Source organism: Brassica napus, chromosome A10 (genome assembly GCF_020379485.1).
Source record: "Brassica napus cultivar Da-Ae chromosome A10, Da-Ae, whole genome shotgun sequence".
NCBI classification, from domain to species: domain Eukaryota; kingdom Viridiplantae; phylum Streptophyta; class Magnoliopsida; order Brassicales; family Brassicaceae; genus Brassica; species Brassica napus.
The window spans coordinates 9,354,824-9,371,043 of NC_063443.1; the positions used below are offsets into that span (position 1 = coordinate 9,354,824).

General features: G+C 34.9%; 2 protein-coding genes across 2 annotated transcripts; both read right to left on the bottom strand.

Moving 5' to 3' along the window:
- Positions 1 to 3,488: 3,488 nt before the first annotated feature.
- On the bottom strand, positions 3,489 to 5,398 carry LOC111197956. The gene is made up of 3 exons (XM_022693251.2): positions 5,197 to 5,398; positions 4,590 to 5,099; positions 3,489 to 4,054 (listed from the first exon to the last, which is right to left on the bottom strand). The coding sequence occupies exons 2-3, from the start codon at positions 5,070 to 5,072 to the stop codon at positions 3,695 to 3,697; spliced, it is 843 nt and encodes a 280-aa protein (XP_022548972.2). The 5' UTR covers positions 5,073 to 5,099; positions 5,197 to 5,398; the 3' UTR covers positions 3,489 to 3,694.
- A 243-nt stretch (positions 5,399 to 5,641) lies between these two features.
- Positions 5,642 to 12,280, bottom strand: LOC106434507 (cyclic nucleotide-gated ion channel 4). The gene is made up of 8 exons (XM_013875377.3): positions 11,575 to 12,280; positions 10,744 to 10,959; positions 8,555 to 8,868; positions 8,326 to 8,434; positions 8,002 to 8,238; positions 7,814 to 7,900; positions 6,138 to 6,502; positions 5,642 to 5,909 (listed from the first exon to the last, which is right to left on the bottom strand). Exons 1-8 carry the CDS (start codon positions 12,187 to 12,189, stop codon positions 5,756 to 5,758), a joined length of 2,097 nt encoding a protein of 698 aa, XP_013730831.2. The 5' UTR covers positions 12,190 to 12,280; the 3' UTR covers positions 5,642 to 5,755.
- Between the last annotated feature and the right edge of the window lie 3,940 nt (positions 12,281 to 16,220).

Here is a 16,220-nt window from a genome sequence, read left to right on the forward strand (position 1 = left end):
AAGGGTTTTCATCGTTGATCAAGAAACAAAAAAATGAAAGTTGGAAGATAGTTAAGGGTCATTTACCTGCAGTCAGGGCCGGCTTACAAGGGGGGACAAGCGGTGTGACCGCCCCGGGTCCGAGCCCGTGTCCCTCCGTGTAATGATAAATAAGGGGCCCAATTTTTTATAAATCTATATTTTTATATATAAAAAAAATTATAAATACAATAAATAAAATTGAAAAGGGCCCAAAATTATTTGATATGTATATAGTTTTATTTTTATTACAAAATATACAAAATATTATTGATTAAATTTTAAAAATATTTTAAACATTATCTCTATATAAATTTTAGAGAGTAAAATTTTTTTTTTTTACCCTAGGGCCCCTAACAGTGTTGAGCCGGCCCTGCTGTCTGCAGTAAATGAGAACGAATCATGATTGTAGCACTTCCATTCTCTCTTCCTGGTAAATATTTAATTGATTCGTCTTCCGGAGATTCTATGTCAGCACCTCCATTAAAAGAACCGTGTAGCATTGATAGAAAATATATCGAAGATTTTAACACTGCCCTTCTATATGTTTTTGTAAGTACTGTATATGTTTTGTGGGTTTGATTATAATCCTCTATCGATGAATGTGTTTATATAGAGAGAGACTTCAGTGCAATTTTCTTAAAATAATGGTCAATATATTATAGGAATAGAATCATTTAGTTTAGGAAGTCCCTATATTATTGGTGATACAATATATTTTAAAATAGCTAAAAATATAAAACTAATAATTGATACTAATCTCATGAGCAAAATCATAACTATATATGGTTTCAAGTTACTATAAAATAGGAATAGCGATATTTAATTTAAATATTCTTACAGTATTTAATGGTGTAGTTAATAGTTAAATTGTTACCCAAGTTGAAAATCGTGGATTTTAAAACGTCTTGTCTATGATTGGTCGAATATATAATTGTAATATTTAAAAATACATCTAAAAATGGCAGTGGTATTCTATTGTAAATAACTTCAAAAAATAAGGGTAGAATCCTATTAGGGATTCTGCTTTAATAGTATAGATCAATTTTACAACTCTTTTTATATGTCAAATCGTTAATCAGCTACCATCTCTCATTTAGTTTCCAGTAAGAAATTAAATCCAAATATAAAGAGTTTTTGTTTTTCACCTAGGACTACTATATAAACTAAGATTTTCAAAAAAAAATTCTTTTATTATCTTGTTCTTTTTAAAGATTTTCAAACTTCATTACATCATTACTTGCATTTCCTTCTTTCTCAATTTTATTAGTAATTATGTTACAAAAATATGTATGTTTTGATGTTTTATATATAGTATTTTGTGATTAGTTATTTTTCATAATTTAAAGCCAATAGAAATACTATAAACACAACTAATTCTTTTGAAGTTTACAATTTGAAATTATTATCTAATAAAATGTATAAAAATTGTATTTTGTCACATTTGTTTTTGCAAACATTGATCTTTCCAAAACGGATAAAATATTATTGTATCCACAAATGAATATAAAACACCTGGTATTCACAATAACATCAAACTTTAGATGTATATTATATTGGGAATATTATCAAATAGTTATGTATTAAAAAATCGTCACCACTAGTTCATAAATTTTACTTTTTGTGTTGCTTAGTAAACACAAAAAAAAGCTCACGCACAAATGTAGCTACATTTCACCAAGTCACTATATCATCTTATCCTTTTATACTACATTATATTATTTACCAACTATAGTATCATATGATTCATCATGGTTTTCATATATATTATATGTATAGTTTGCTTTTAACTAAAAAAGGACTCTAAATTTATTTTAAATCAAGATTTTCATATAAAAATCAACAAAACATTTGTAAACTAAAAACAACTATTGACGTTCGATTTGGTTTTATGTTCATATACAATATAGACTAAACCAATCTAGCATCCAAAGTGTGGAATATGCTTGCTGTTCTGATTTGAATCCGGTTTTTCATATTTTGGGTCCATGAAATATTATTGCCGAATTCGGTTTGACTGCTCTCAGATTTGGTTCTGATCTGTTTATACACAATATCTTAGATCATTCAGAGGTATGGAATGAAACTATGAAATTGATCAAAATATCTAAAATATAAAAACTATTCAAACAATCTTATAAAGACTAGTCAAACTATCTAAACTAGCTATAAATATTCTAAAGAACCAAAAATTGGTATAAAAACTACTAAAATCTCTAAAATACTTAAAACTAGGTGATTTTCCCGTTTTCATGCATTGACATAAATATTTACAAATAATTAAATAATAATAATTTTTAAATAAATATTTGTTTTTGTTGTTTATGATTTTTAAGTAATTATATCATTTATATTTACGATAAATAAATAAATAATTGCATTAAGTATAATTATATTCTATGAATTGATATTGATATTTACGTATTTATTTATAAGTTTTAAGTCATTTTTATTTATATTATATAAATAAATAAATAATGTATTAAGTAGCATTATGTTCTCGTATTAATTATATACTAGAGCTTGATCCGCGCGGTGTTGGTTTTCATTTTTTATGAATTGTTTAGTAACTTTTTTAAACATATAGATTATTTGTCTAATACTAGGTTCCTATGAACCTACATGGACCTGTAAGAATCCGATTCCAAACCCATCTAGAAATTTTGTTATATTCGAAAGGAGTTTAATTTAAAAATTCAAAAAAATCAGTACCCGAAAAACTGATTTGTACTTTGAATATCCTTGTCTAGCTAATTATGTAAACAAATAAAAATTTCTTTGTTAACTGGTTTAAATTCTTGTCATGAAATGGAGTAACTTCATTCAAAACATGTGAAATTATTTTGGTTAACACGTAAAATAAATTATGTCGATGTATTATGGTAACTGCAATCAATGAAGTAGTTTAGAAAATTGAAAAAAAAAAGAATGTAAAATATATAATAGTTATGTTTTGTAATTCTGTAATAAATGAATTCGAATTATTTAGAAAAAATAATAAATTAAGTGGTTAGAATTAGTTTAAAAATGAATGAAAATATGTAAAAATCACTTAAAGTTAGACAATTATTATTTTGTACTTCAGTTTTAATAGAGTAGACGTGATTCTATGCATAATAATTTAGATTGGTTCTCTTCTTTTGCATCCCAAAAATACTGTTTTTTTTTGGATAAATATGGGAATTTCATTAACAATGTAATGAGCAATCTGATACAAACATTTTGCATCCCAGTCTGCTAGAAACTAGCAAGAAGGAACCAAAAGACCCCCAAAAAGATTTAAAAAAAAACAAAACAAAAAGATCAATTGGCACGACACAAATGCGTGAGAAAGTTTTGTGGGTGGAAGACGTTTGAACGTTTATAAGCTGCATGAATTGAAATTATTTTATAGGGCAGCACGTACATGTACATCCGCCACTGAGTCCGAGTAGTAACGCAACACGAAGTAGTAGGATAACAATGTCATGGACAAATGACTCAAATCTGATCTTTCGAGTTTATTAATTTGCATCAAAACTAATATGTTTCGTTGAGAGCATCGAACTAGGACATATCGGAAACACTATGTTCATCACTTGTCAGCATTTTAAAAGGTCATATGATTTAATAAACAAAATATGAATGAACTCAAAATGGCAAATGTAATAGATTCAGAACTTTTGTTTATTTTTTGTCATATCTCATCAGGCAATTGAAAACTCTGCGTACCAAAAATTTGAAGAGATGCGTTCTGAAGAAAAACAGCGACTCCACATTTAGCACTGTTGAACCCATCCCATACCGTGAAATGAGCCGTTTCCGAGACCGTTTTCTTGGCCGCTAAATCTTTTACGGTGCATAACTTTTCTAGCTTTCTTACAACGTAGTCATTGGCCAAGACTCTTCCCGAGTTCTCTCCTCGAGGGCAATCAGTCACTAGTCCGTTCTCGTATAGCGCCACCATTATATCGATCCCGGTCGAGTCCACTTTCATCCTCAAAGCTCCTGTTAGAGACACTTGAAGGGTTTCTGAGGTTGGTCTTTGGAATGTAGCCTGGTAATAAGAGAAACCAATAAAAATTTCACTGACCTTGATTACAATGTAGTTAAAAGCACATCTAAAAGGTTACTGTGTAGATCTTATAACCAATTTATGTCTTTACTTCATATATGCAAAAGTGTTCAACTACTTCTCTTCTCTATCTATGCTGAGTCAAAACCTTTCTCCAAAAACCTAATAAGAAACTTTGATCACAATCAAATTTATATTTATGGTAAGAGAGAGATGCAATAAGAACATGTACCTTAAATGCACAAAGATCTAATGCTTTTGATACATAGAGTTATGTTACGCTACAAACACACATTGATCCGAAACCATTAACATTCATGTGTGACATAATCAAAATTTCTCCATGAACATCTTAAAGAAAAACTCCATAGAAGTGTAGTCAATATAGTATAAAATGTGAGATTTATTCCATAAACATTTATAATAATAATCGAGGATTCTAACATGTAAATTACTTGTTCTAATGATGCCTCAACTTATAGATTAATCAACATGGCAATGTTATGTAAGTAGTCACCTGAAACGCCGGAGAAGGAAACCTAGGCGCTTCGACGATGGACTTGAGCAGAGTCTCTTCCTCATTGCCAAGGAACTGGACGCGACCTTGAACCACAAACTGCGGAGTAAACATCGTATCTTGATTCAACGCCTCGATGTAGGCCTTTTGCCTCACCGTCCATTGGCTCGATCCATACGGATCCTTCCACCCCATGTAATCCCAATAATCAACGTGGAAAACAAGAATCATCGCCGGAGAACCAGATCCACCTTCACGACGGATCTGACCGTCGAAATCTCCACGGCCAAGACGCGACACAAGCATCTCGGCCTCAGGAGAAGTCTTACATCCTTGAGACGAGAAGAGCTGAACGAGAACAGGTCCGTCACCGGCGGGAACATCCGCAGCCACGACGGCAGCGTTATGTCCTGAGATGCCTTTTCCGGTGGTGGAAGTTGAAGATCCTTTGACGCCGAAACAGGATAAAAGACGCGGCGCCATCGGAGGAAGAGAAAGTTCCCGTCGTCTCTTCAACAAACAAGTCAAAATGATTAGAAATGTTTCCCCAAGAAAATGCGAGAACGTTCAGAGAAACAATGAAATATTGGAGGAGAAATGATATTACAGGCTAGAGGTGAAGAGACAAAGGCGGCAACAAGTGTCTTTAGCTAATTGTTCTCTGTTATTTAATATAATAAATTAAATTATTTTAGGTCGTTTGGTGGCAAAAGCTGTAAAGTTTTAGGTTTCTGTCCTTTGGAGAATTTGTTAATTGCTTTGAAAGCAAGGAAGTGTTGGGTGACACGTCCCACATGAATCTATGACAGGTCAGCGAATCTTTCAGCTAACTCTCTTTTTCACCGGTTAGTCCACATCACGGTACGGTACAGAGCTGAACCGGCGATCTAAGCTATTAACATTTTCTAATAGGCCCACTCGGTAAAGAGATCATCGGTGTGCAGCCCCATCATTTTCTTGGAAACAAGTTAGTCTTATTTTTTAAAAATGGTTTCTCATTTTAAACAGTAAAGGTTACAGTCTATATATCATCTATTTTATATTGGACTAAATGCTATCAACTAAAATAATATAATACGCTGAACGTCAAGATATATACTAAAAATATTATCATTTTATATGATAGTATAATAATTGTAGATCGATGTAATTTAAATAAGTATTAACTAATAATCATCGAAATCGTCAGGGTTGGGTTTAGGAGAGGTTAAGATTGCTGTGTAGAGCCTCAGTTTATCTTCTCCAAGTGATGCACATCTCGACAATGGTCTCCTCGGCCTTATAAACGACAGTGACGTCAACGTTAACCTATGCTTGTACCTATCACATTAACAAGAACATATGTAAACCAATTCACACCTAATTCCAGTTCAAAACCCAAAAAGTCAGAAAGGTTTTGAATTTGTAATATTGTTTTTAAGCTATTTATTTATTCTTAATTGACTATGTTTCTTCCCAAATCCTAAAACTCAAAGTTGAAAAGAAAACATTTCAGATGTTATAAAGTTGAAAAAGGGAAATTCATATATTTCAAGAAATGAGACGTACCTCCTCCAAGCAAGCTGAACGGCAACCGCGGCCCAAGTTCGCCACCCAGGAGAATAATAGCGGGCACTACGTTTGACTTTCTCGTTGACAAAAGTGTAACGGAAATGTTGGGTCACGTACTTAACATCTTCAGCGTCCAGTCCAAACGCTTCGGTTGTCTCGAGCGTCACGAGCGTTGACGTAGACGGCGGTAGCCTCTCCACGAAGGGTCGTCGGAGACACCACGAGAGAAGCTCGTCACCGCTAAAATTACCCGGACCTAACATGCAACAGCTTCTGACGCCATCTCTTAGTAACTGACTACTCTGAAGATGGCCTCTCACTACGAACAACATTCTCTGAACTGCATCTCCTTCTTTTTGGATCTGCACTTCCAAACATTTTTACTTTGAGTTCATCATTGAGAGATTTCTTGGATCCCACGTTACCAACAGCTGGATAATTTTTGGGGGTAAAAACTTAAACGATTCAGCATTTTTCTTTTTAGCATTTGTTTTCCTTCTAATAATAATATTGGGATTTTATGTTGGTATCATGCTACAATTGCTACGAAGAGTCACATATATCTGTGCATTGTTTTCCTAACTATATAGATGGGCTTCACGACATTGAGCACATAGAGCATCTCCAAAAATTTTTTTTATTTTAGAGTTTGCAAAGTTCTATATTTGAGGTTCTAAGAGCATGTTCAATGGTAAAACTCTTAAATGTCTCTTAAGTGGGGTCAGAGAGAGAGACAAACAAAAGATGAAGAAGTAGTGGAAGCAACGTCCCTTCCTTTGTTTAAATAAGGTACGTCCCTCCTCTTTTCTTCCTTTTCTTCTTTATTTTAATTGTAATTATGTTTAACAACTCTTCTTTAAAGGACACCAATAAACCTGCTCTAAGGTGTTATTCTCTAAAAGTAAAACTTCAAACTCAACTTCAAAATTATTTGTAATTTACTCTATTTGTCATAATTAATGTAGATCCATAAAACTTTTATAAATAACTATAACATATATAAAGCATAATACAACAATACTAATTAATAAAATCTTACACTAGAATATAAAACTATAAATAGAAATACAATATATTTACATATTAAAACACAAGAAAATACTACATTACTCCTTAAAATTATTTCTGTAATGCTTCATCTTCGGGTACACAAAATTTGTTTGGATAATATTTTAGAAATTTTGGAAGTCCCGGAGCAAATTTACCAGACTATTAGTGTTGTTGTAATATTTAAATGTCTGTAAATTTTTTTGTCTTCATGTAGGTACCTTTTAACAAAGTTTTATTATTAAGTTTCTTTTGTAATATTCTTGCTGTCTAACTCTAGTTTTAAGATAATATAAATTTTATTTTTAATTTTTAATTTAATTTTACGTGTAAAACTTGAATTTATAAAATAAATCTGAAATAATTATGAGATAATTTTTTTAAAGATTAGAAAGAAATAAACAAAAAAATACTTAAGAATCGTAAATATGATGTGTAATTAATTGTAAGGACCAAAATGTAAATAAAATATAAAATTTCAAATTTGAAGTTTTGGGTAGTGAAGGTTCTCTCCCCAAAACTCTAAACTTGAAGTTTTAAAATTTCTTTTTGGAAAGCAAAACATTATATATTTGAAGTTATAGAGTTTATTTTGGTAATCCGTAAAATGGGTTAAAGTTACTTACGGTTTCTCCTTTGGTGAAAATAAGTGACTTCACACGATCGCATATATTCTCGAGTACCAAATCATCCATATGCTGAAACAATGGAACCTAGAAGAATGCAAATACTCATCGACATCAATTATCTATCTATATATATATATATTATTTTTTCTCTTAAATTATTGATTAATTGCAATGGCCAATCTGACCTGCCGGACTAAGTCTAAACAAAGATGGTACTTGATGTCTCTTCTAAGACCTTCTGGAAGGTTTTGAACCATCTCACACTCGTTTACACCGCGCATAGCAGCCCATCTCTGCCGCTCATAGTTGCGGACTCGTTGCCTATACCCTAATGGTAATTGTCTCTTCTTCATCCACCACTCTATGTTCCTCATTTTCAGGTGCATTGCTTGCTTCTTTGAAGTTGTTGCATGCAGAAACACCTACATTTATATATTGGAGACAAACTCTAATTTCTTAAGTAATGATATTTTAAAATAAATGGTAAGAAAACAAGCTACTGCCATTACCTTTATGTTACCGATCAACATGGTAACGAGAAGAAGACCACTTGTTAGAACTATTATATTGAAGACAACTTCAGACCACTCTGTTGTGCTCTCCAAATTCCCAAATGTGCTGATTAATTATATCGATCAAAAAATCAATTGAATGTTTCTTATATATTCAGTATTGGTAGTTCTATATACATACATAAGGAAAGGGTTATGTAAGTGGAATATGTGAACTGTGAAATACCTGAGAGTCATGAGACCCCAAAATATAGGGAAAAGAATTTTCTCCAACCGGCTTTCATTGCTCACAAGTTGAATGGTCCATTTATAAGCACCATAAGTGTAGTTAGTGTTGATATCTAAGCAAATGGATCGTGCTTGTTTGTTTTGTGCCCAAGCCAGTCTAGCCCTGTCAAGGACCATCTCGGTCGTGCCATAGTACACTGGTTCCTTACATGACAACATTCTTAGGTCGCATCCCATTGTGCTTTCACATTGTTCTTTAAGACATTTCGCTGATCTTTGGACCCCTAGCAAGTACCAACATGCTCCTGCTGCCTGTAGTTTAGACATATATATGAGTGATTACTATTGTTAATTGACGAACTAATAGCTTTTCTTGCGGATTTTAGTTGATTTTTTTTAGTTGATTATTAAACAATTTATACGGTTTATGATTGATTTAGGAAAACTAAGAAATTTTCATACGAGGTTAGCTAAAAGGTGCTGATGAGTCATTGAGGGACAACTAAAACTCTTTTTTTTTAAACACTAAAATTATATTATTAAGATGAGATACATGGTGGAATGCGGTTGTAAGATACAAAGCCAGCAAGCAACGAGTACTTTTGGAAACTAGGCCAGCAAGCAACTGAGTGCTTCTGGAAAGTAAGCCCTATCAAAGGGAAACAAGATAGAAACATAAGACAAGTAAAACTAAACACAGGGGAATGAAACGACGTAACAAATATAAACGAGACAGATGCAGTCCAAATGATGAAGTTCAAACCCAATCGCATAAATCAACCTTACTCCTCCAGGCCTCTGACAAGAGTTACCAAAACTGTGTTGATAACTTAACCCACCTATAGTGAATAAGCGTAGAATAATCAAGCACGGCTTCCAAACCGGAAGGAAAGAACCGATAACGGTTCGAGATCCAACTTCCGAACGGCGAAGTCGACAGAGAGCGACGGTGGAGCGCCTAATGAGAAGCGAGTCAAAGAAGCGAGATCACGACCAGATCTCATGGGAAATGACAAGGAGCGGTTACGATCTTGACCGAACAAACCAATCTCATGCGAACAAGAGTAGGAAGGATCGAATCCGGCAAGATCCAAAGAAGCCACGGAGAACAAGGGCATGCAGATCAAGATTAGAAACAATCACCATAAAGACATCACTGTTAAATCTGAGATCAAACGGTGAGCATGCAAGGGAAAACTGAGTTGAACCACAGATCTAGAACTAGATTGAGACGACAAGAGAGGCAAAAGGACAAGCCACTCCAATGATCCATAAGATCCAGAACCTCTAGCCGCTTAACCAGACTAAATCACAGCCAAAAGAATTTTGACAGCATCAATAAAGCATCACCGAATGATTTTGCGTCGAAACAAAATCCCCTTACATCACAAACAAACTAAACGAAAAGGACATAAGAAAAAGATACCGGCTCCGGTGCTAAGAGAGCCACCGGAGCCGATGAACAAAGTCTACGATCTGAGATCAGAAGATTCTAGAGAGAAGGGAGAGAAAATAAAGAAGAGAGAAGTATATGTCCGGACAACTAAAACTCTAAAAAGTGAAAACGTGAATATGTATTTGGAAAAAAAAAGCTAATGATTGCATAATTTATTAGTTAATCCTACGTAAAAACCAATGCAACTTGTGTCTAATTCATTAAATAATTTGATTGCGACTTGTGTGATTCAGAGAATCATACCTTCTTCCTAACAAATCTTTTCTTATTTTGGCATTTTCTGATATATTTAGAAGACTCCCACAGCAATGGAAAAGGTCCATGTGAAAATATTATAGGTAACATCTTAAATAATCTCACAACCAAAACCATATAACATAAAATTACCTGGCACCTGAAAATTAATTATTTCCCATATCTTATTAGTAATTTACTTTACAGAATCTACCCACACACACACACACACACACACACACACACACACACACACACACACACAAACACACACACACAAACATATGCAAAACAAAATTTCGTAAACATGCATTATTACATGACTGAAACTTGTAATCTATTGATGAACAAAGTGAATACAAAGTATATAGTTAGATTTATTAACAACTGCTCACAATATTTAGATGGACAATGCAGATTGACTTATTGTTGAATTTTGTATCTTAATTGTTGCGATTTTAGTAAGTAATAGTTCATGTTTTATCAAAAAAACTTACATGAGCAGCGACGAAATAAGCGATCATGTTGAGTGCGATTCCCCACCAGACGGTGCCGAAAATGTAACCTGATAAAGTAGCGTTTTGACGGAGATGGCGAACGGAGTGATAGATCTTCGGTAGATATTGGAAGAGGAATGTTACAAGCAAAACTGACACCACTAAAGTCACCGAGCCTCTCTTTAGAAGAGAAGGTATGACCACCCACAACACTACCTGCTCTCATTTTCAAAATAATTTATAAGTAAATTATTTAAACCAAAAAAACAAAAATGTACCAAACGAAAAGATAGGATGAAAACGAATATGTATTATTTCATTTGGTCCACACACGAACATGATTAGGTTAGACTAAGTTTGAATTCTTTCAGACCATATAATTAATTATCCAAGTTTTTTTCCTAGATTAGTCAATTTCAGACCATATAATACAAGTTTTTTTTCCTAAATTAGTCAATTTTATTTGAGTTCTAGATTTGATTCCTATGTTTGTGCCTTTAAACAAAAGTTGGTAACTGTCTCAATTATTAACTCACAAGAAATCTCTCTTGCTTAGTTAATGTAGAAGTATTGTTAAATGTTAGTCGCTATGTATAGTAGACTTTGCATTTGCAGCGACTGAAGTGTCTATATAAAATTAAACATCTGCCTTGAGTCATTGACTAACGTATACATAACAAAAGTGCCTCAGAGTACAACTACTTGATTATGATTATTACTGCATATTAAGTAATTACATACGATGATGAGATTAATATGTCGTAGAAACGAAGAAAATAATAATATATCGTTGTAGGTAAATAAAAAGAATAAAAATATTGGTTAACTAACCTGAGGTACTGGTAAAATGACGAAGAGATCGAAGAAGAACGTCCCTTTCTTCTTAACGTAAGGCGGAGCAACTCTTCTACTCGTACGGAGACGTGTCTCATCTCCTTTATTAGTATCGCCGTCGCTATCTCCGCCGGGGTAAGGCCACCGGCGAGCAATCTTGAACTGAATCCAAATGTTCCATAAGTGCAAAAGATCGGTCATGGAGCGCACGGCAGTGATGGAGAGAGCGAGCCAACCATCGACAAGGAGACACATACATGCATCGTTCACCGATATGGTGTAGAGAAAAAGTGGGTCTACGAAAAGGCCCGTCGCGCACACAAGGAGAAAGACTTTGTTCCATTCTTGAACCAATTTGGATCTCGGGTCAAGTATTCGACCCAACACCATCCATTTATTATAGCTACTCGATGACCCGTTTCTTCTTCTTATTCCGCACGTGACCCCCACATGTGTCTCTTCTTCTTCCTCCTCCTCTTCCTCAAGTTCTTCCATCTCTTCTTCTTCGTCCTCCTCTTCCTCCGTCGTGTAGTCTTCGTCTGAGTAATATCCTATGCTGCTTGAGGCGCGTGAGACGCGTGATGCACGTGTGAATTCTTGCTCGGTTGCCATGGGGAAGTACTAACGCATGCAAGAGAGATAGAGAGAGAGAGAGAGAGAGGTGATAAATTAATAGAATGTGAAGTTCTACAATGAAAATAAGTTTTTGAGAGAGATATGTCGTCTTAGATAAAAAGGATATTCTTATTTTTTACTTAACTTACCATAGTACCCTTGTGATTTTCTTGTTGTTTTTTTTTTGATATAATGATTTTCTGAATTTTTCTGTTATATTTTACTTAAGATTTTTCTTTTGACTGAATTTTATTTAAGCATGTTATTTATGGATTATACATTTACTTATAGCATTAAAACAACTAAATAGAAGATAAAAATATATCAAACATGCGTTTTTGATTTTGAGATACCATAAAAATAATTTACTAATATCTGTTTAATATATTTATAGAACTTTTATGACAACCCCTCGTTGAAGATTCTTGTTACTTTCTTCCGTCATCAAAGTTTTCTCCCTTGATGATTTTGAACTCTTTTCGTTCTGTTCTTGATTTTCTCACTACAAGAAAACGTAATTTTAACGAGGAAGTTTAACGAGGAAAAATAATCCTCGTAAAGAAACGTTGATTTTGCGAGGAAAGTACGTTGAGAAAGAAAAGCATCGTTATTTCGTCGTAAGCTAACGACAAAAAATATTCGTCGTAAAGACGATGTAAATTAACGTGGCTTTTACGAGGAAATAGTTTTTCCTCGTAAAAGCCACGTAAATTTCGCGAGTGCTTTACGACGAAATATTTTACGTGTACTTAACGAGGAAATTTTGAATCCACCAACTTGGTAGGTGGCTCACGTTTTTTTTTGGCCATACAATTAATTTTCGTCGTAATTTCATAGTAAAATTACAACTACCAGATTCGAAATTTTCTATAAATATGGATGTTGGAACATCATTTTAAACACACCAACAACAAAAAACGTGAAAGAAAAAAAAATGGCTGGCTCTGGGACTATTTACGAGTTGCGGAATTGGATGTATATGCATAGAGATGCTAACGGGAGAGTGACGAAAGAATACCTTGCGGGGCTGGAGACATTTATGCACCAAGCAGATTCAACACCGCTCGCCCAAGAAAGTGGTAAGATGTTCTGTCCTTGTCGGAAATGCAACAATTCGAAATTGGCAAACCGTGAAAATGTTTGGAAGCATTTAATAAATAGAGGTTTCACGCCAAATTACTATATCTGGTTTCAACATGGGGAAGGTTATAATTATGATCAGAATGAAGCTAGTAGTAGTAATAGCAATTTTCAGGAAGAACCGGTTAATCATCATTTGCATAATGAACATAGTTACCATCAGGAGGAGATGGTAGATTATGATAGGGTTCATGATATGGTAGCTGATGCATTCGTAGCTCATGATGAAGATGAAGAACCTAATATAGATGCAAAAAAGTTTTACGGAATGTTAAACGCGGCGAATCAACCACTTTACAGTGGTTGTAGAGAAGGTCTCTCTAAATTGTCGTTGGCTGCTAGAATGATGAATATTAAAACTGATCACAATCTACCTGAAAGTTGCATGAACGAATGGGCGGACTTGTTTAAAGAGTATTTGCCGGAAGACAATGTGTCTGCTGATTCTTATTATGAGATTCAGAAATTAGTTTATAGTCTTGGGTTGCCTTCGGAGATGATAGATGTCTGCATCGACAACTGCATGATCTATTGGGGAGATGATGAGAAGCTAGAAGTATGTCGATTCTGCAAGAAGCCACGATTCAAGCCGCAAGGACGGGGACGTAATAGGGTACCGTACCAAAGGATGTGGTACCTACCAATTACAGACAGATTGAAAAGATTGTATCAATCAGAGCAGACTGCTGCAAAGATGAGATGGCATGCCGAGCATACTCAGACGGATGGTGAGATGACTCATCCATCAGATGCAAGAGCCTGGAAACATTTCAACAAAGTACATCCGGATTTTGCTAGCAATAGCCGGAATGTGTATCTCGGATTATGCACAGATGGATTTAGTCCGTTCGGAATGTCAGGGAGACAATATTCATTGTGGCCAGTCTTTCTTACGCCATACAACCTGCCACCGGAGATGTGCATGCAACGGGAGTTGCTATTCTTGACGATATTGATACCTGGTCCGAACCATCCAAAAAGGTCCCTGGATGTTTTCCTACAACCACTGATAAAAGAGTTGAAGGATTTGTGGTCAACAGGGGTGAGGACGTATGACTGTTCAACGAAGACGAATTTTACGATGCGAGCTATGCTTTTGTGGACCATAAGTGACTTTCCTGCATATGGGATGTTGTCTGGATGGACTACACATGGGAGATTAGCTTGTCCATATTGTAATGGAACGACAGATGCGTTTCAACTGAAGAATGGTAGGAAGACAAGTTGGTTTGATTGTCATCGTCGATTTCTTCCCATTGGCCATCCTTACCGAAGAAACAAGAATTTGTTTAGGCACAAAAGGGTTGTGAGAGACACTTCTCCACCATATCTAACTGGAGAACAAATTGAAGCACAAATCGACTACTACGGAGCTAACGAAACAGTTCGTTGGGGTGGTAATTGGCATGTCCCTCGTAATATGCCTGATTCTTACGGTGTTCATCACAACTGGCACAAGAAGAGTATATTTTGGGAGTTGCCATATTGGAAGGATCTTCTTCTGCGCCACAACCTCGATGTGATGCATATAGAGAAGAATTTCTTTGAGAACATCATGAATACAATATTGAATGTCCCAGGGAAGACAAAAGACAACATAAAATCGAGGTTGGACTTGCCGGATATTTGCTCAAGAAGCGAGTTACATATTAAAAGCAATGGACAAGTTCCCGTTCCGATATTCAGACTGTCTTCAGAAAAAAAGTCGGTGTTGTTCAACTGGGTGGCATCAGAAGTGAAGTTCCCCGATGGGTATGTTTCAAATCTCTCTAGATGTGTTGAAAAGGGTCAAAAGTTCTCTGGGATGAAGAGTCATGATTGTCATGTCTTTATGCAACGACTACTGCCCTTTGCATTTGCGGAGCTACTTCCAACAAACGTACATGAAGCACTTGCAGGTTCGTAGTGTTTTATATCACAATAATTTTATAACGGTCTAGTTTGCAAAATAATATACGACTAACAATGTGTTTAATTGTTTTTGGAATATAAAAGGCATTGGAGCATTTTTCAGGGATCTGAGCACACGCACTCTTAAAGAAGAAGTTGTAGAACAGCTTCAGGAGAACATTCCCATCTTATTGTGCAACTTGGAGAAGATATTTCCTCCTGGATTTTTTGACGTCATGGAGCATCTAGCTGTCCACCTCCCATATGAAGCATTGCTTCGTGGACCTGTACATTACGGATGGATGTATCAGTATGAGCGAGCCATGAAATATTTGAAGGGAAAAGCAAAGAACCTCGCCAAAGTTGAAGGTTCTATAATTGCTGGAAGTTTGACGGAAGAAGTTTCTCACTTCACATCGTACTACTTTGCGTCAAAAGTACGTACCCGTAGAAGAGCTCCAAGAAGATATGATGATGGTGGAGTTGCGCCAACATATGCAGTTGCTGGTGTTCCAGACATCTTTAGCCAGATTGGACGACTCGGTGGGAAGTCTAAAGAGGTTTGGTGGTCGAGTGAACAAGACGCTCATAGTGCACACACCTATATTCTACTCAATTGCGAGGATCCATTGATGCGTTATTTTGAAAGGTAACATATATGGACACTTCAAAACACATATAATTAATTATATAATTGCAAGAGATTCATTCCTATGAAATGTGATTAATTTTACAGCCTATTTGTTTCTCAAGTCGAAGAAACATTTCCTGGTATATCCACAAGTGACGTAGACAAAAGGAAAGATCAGCACTTCATTAAGTGGTTGCGGAATCAGGTATTATAACTCAAACTATTTTTTCATACATGATTTGTATTTTAATGTTCTCTTTATTTTTGCAGGTTGATTATGACGACGATGCAGATTATCCTAAGTGGTTACACGAAGTAATTCAATCTCCACTTGTAAAGGTCACCACATCACAGATGTATTTCACAC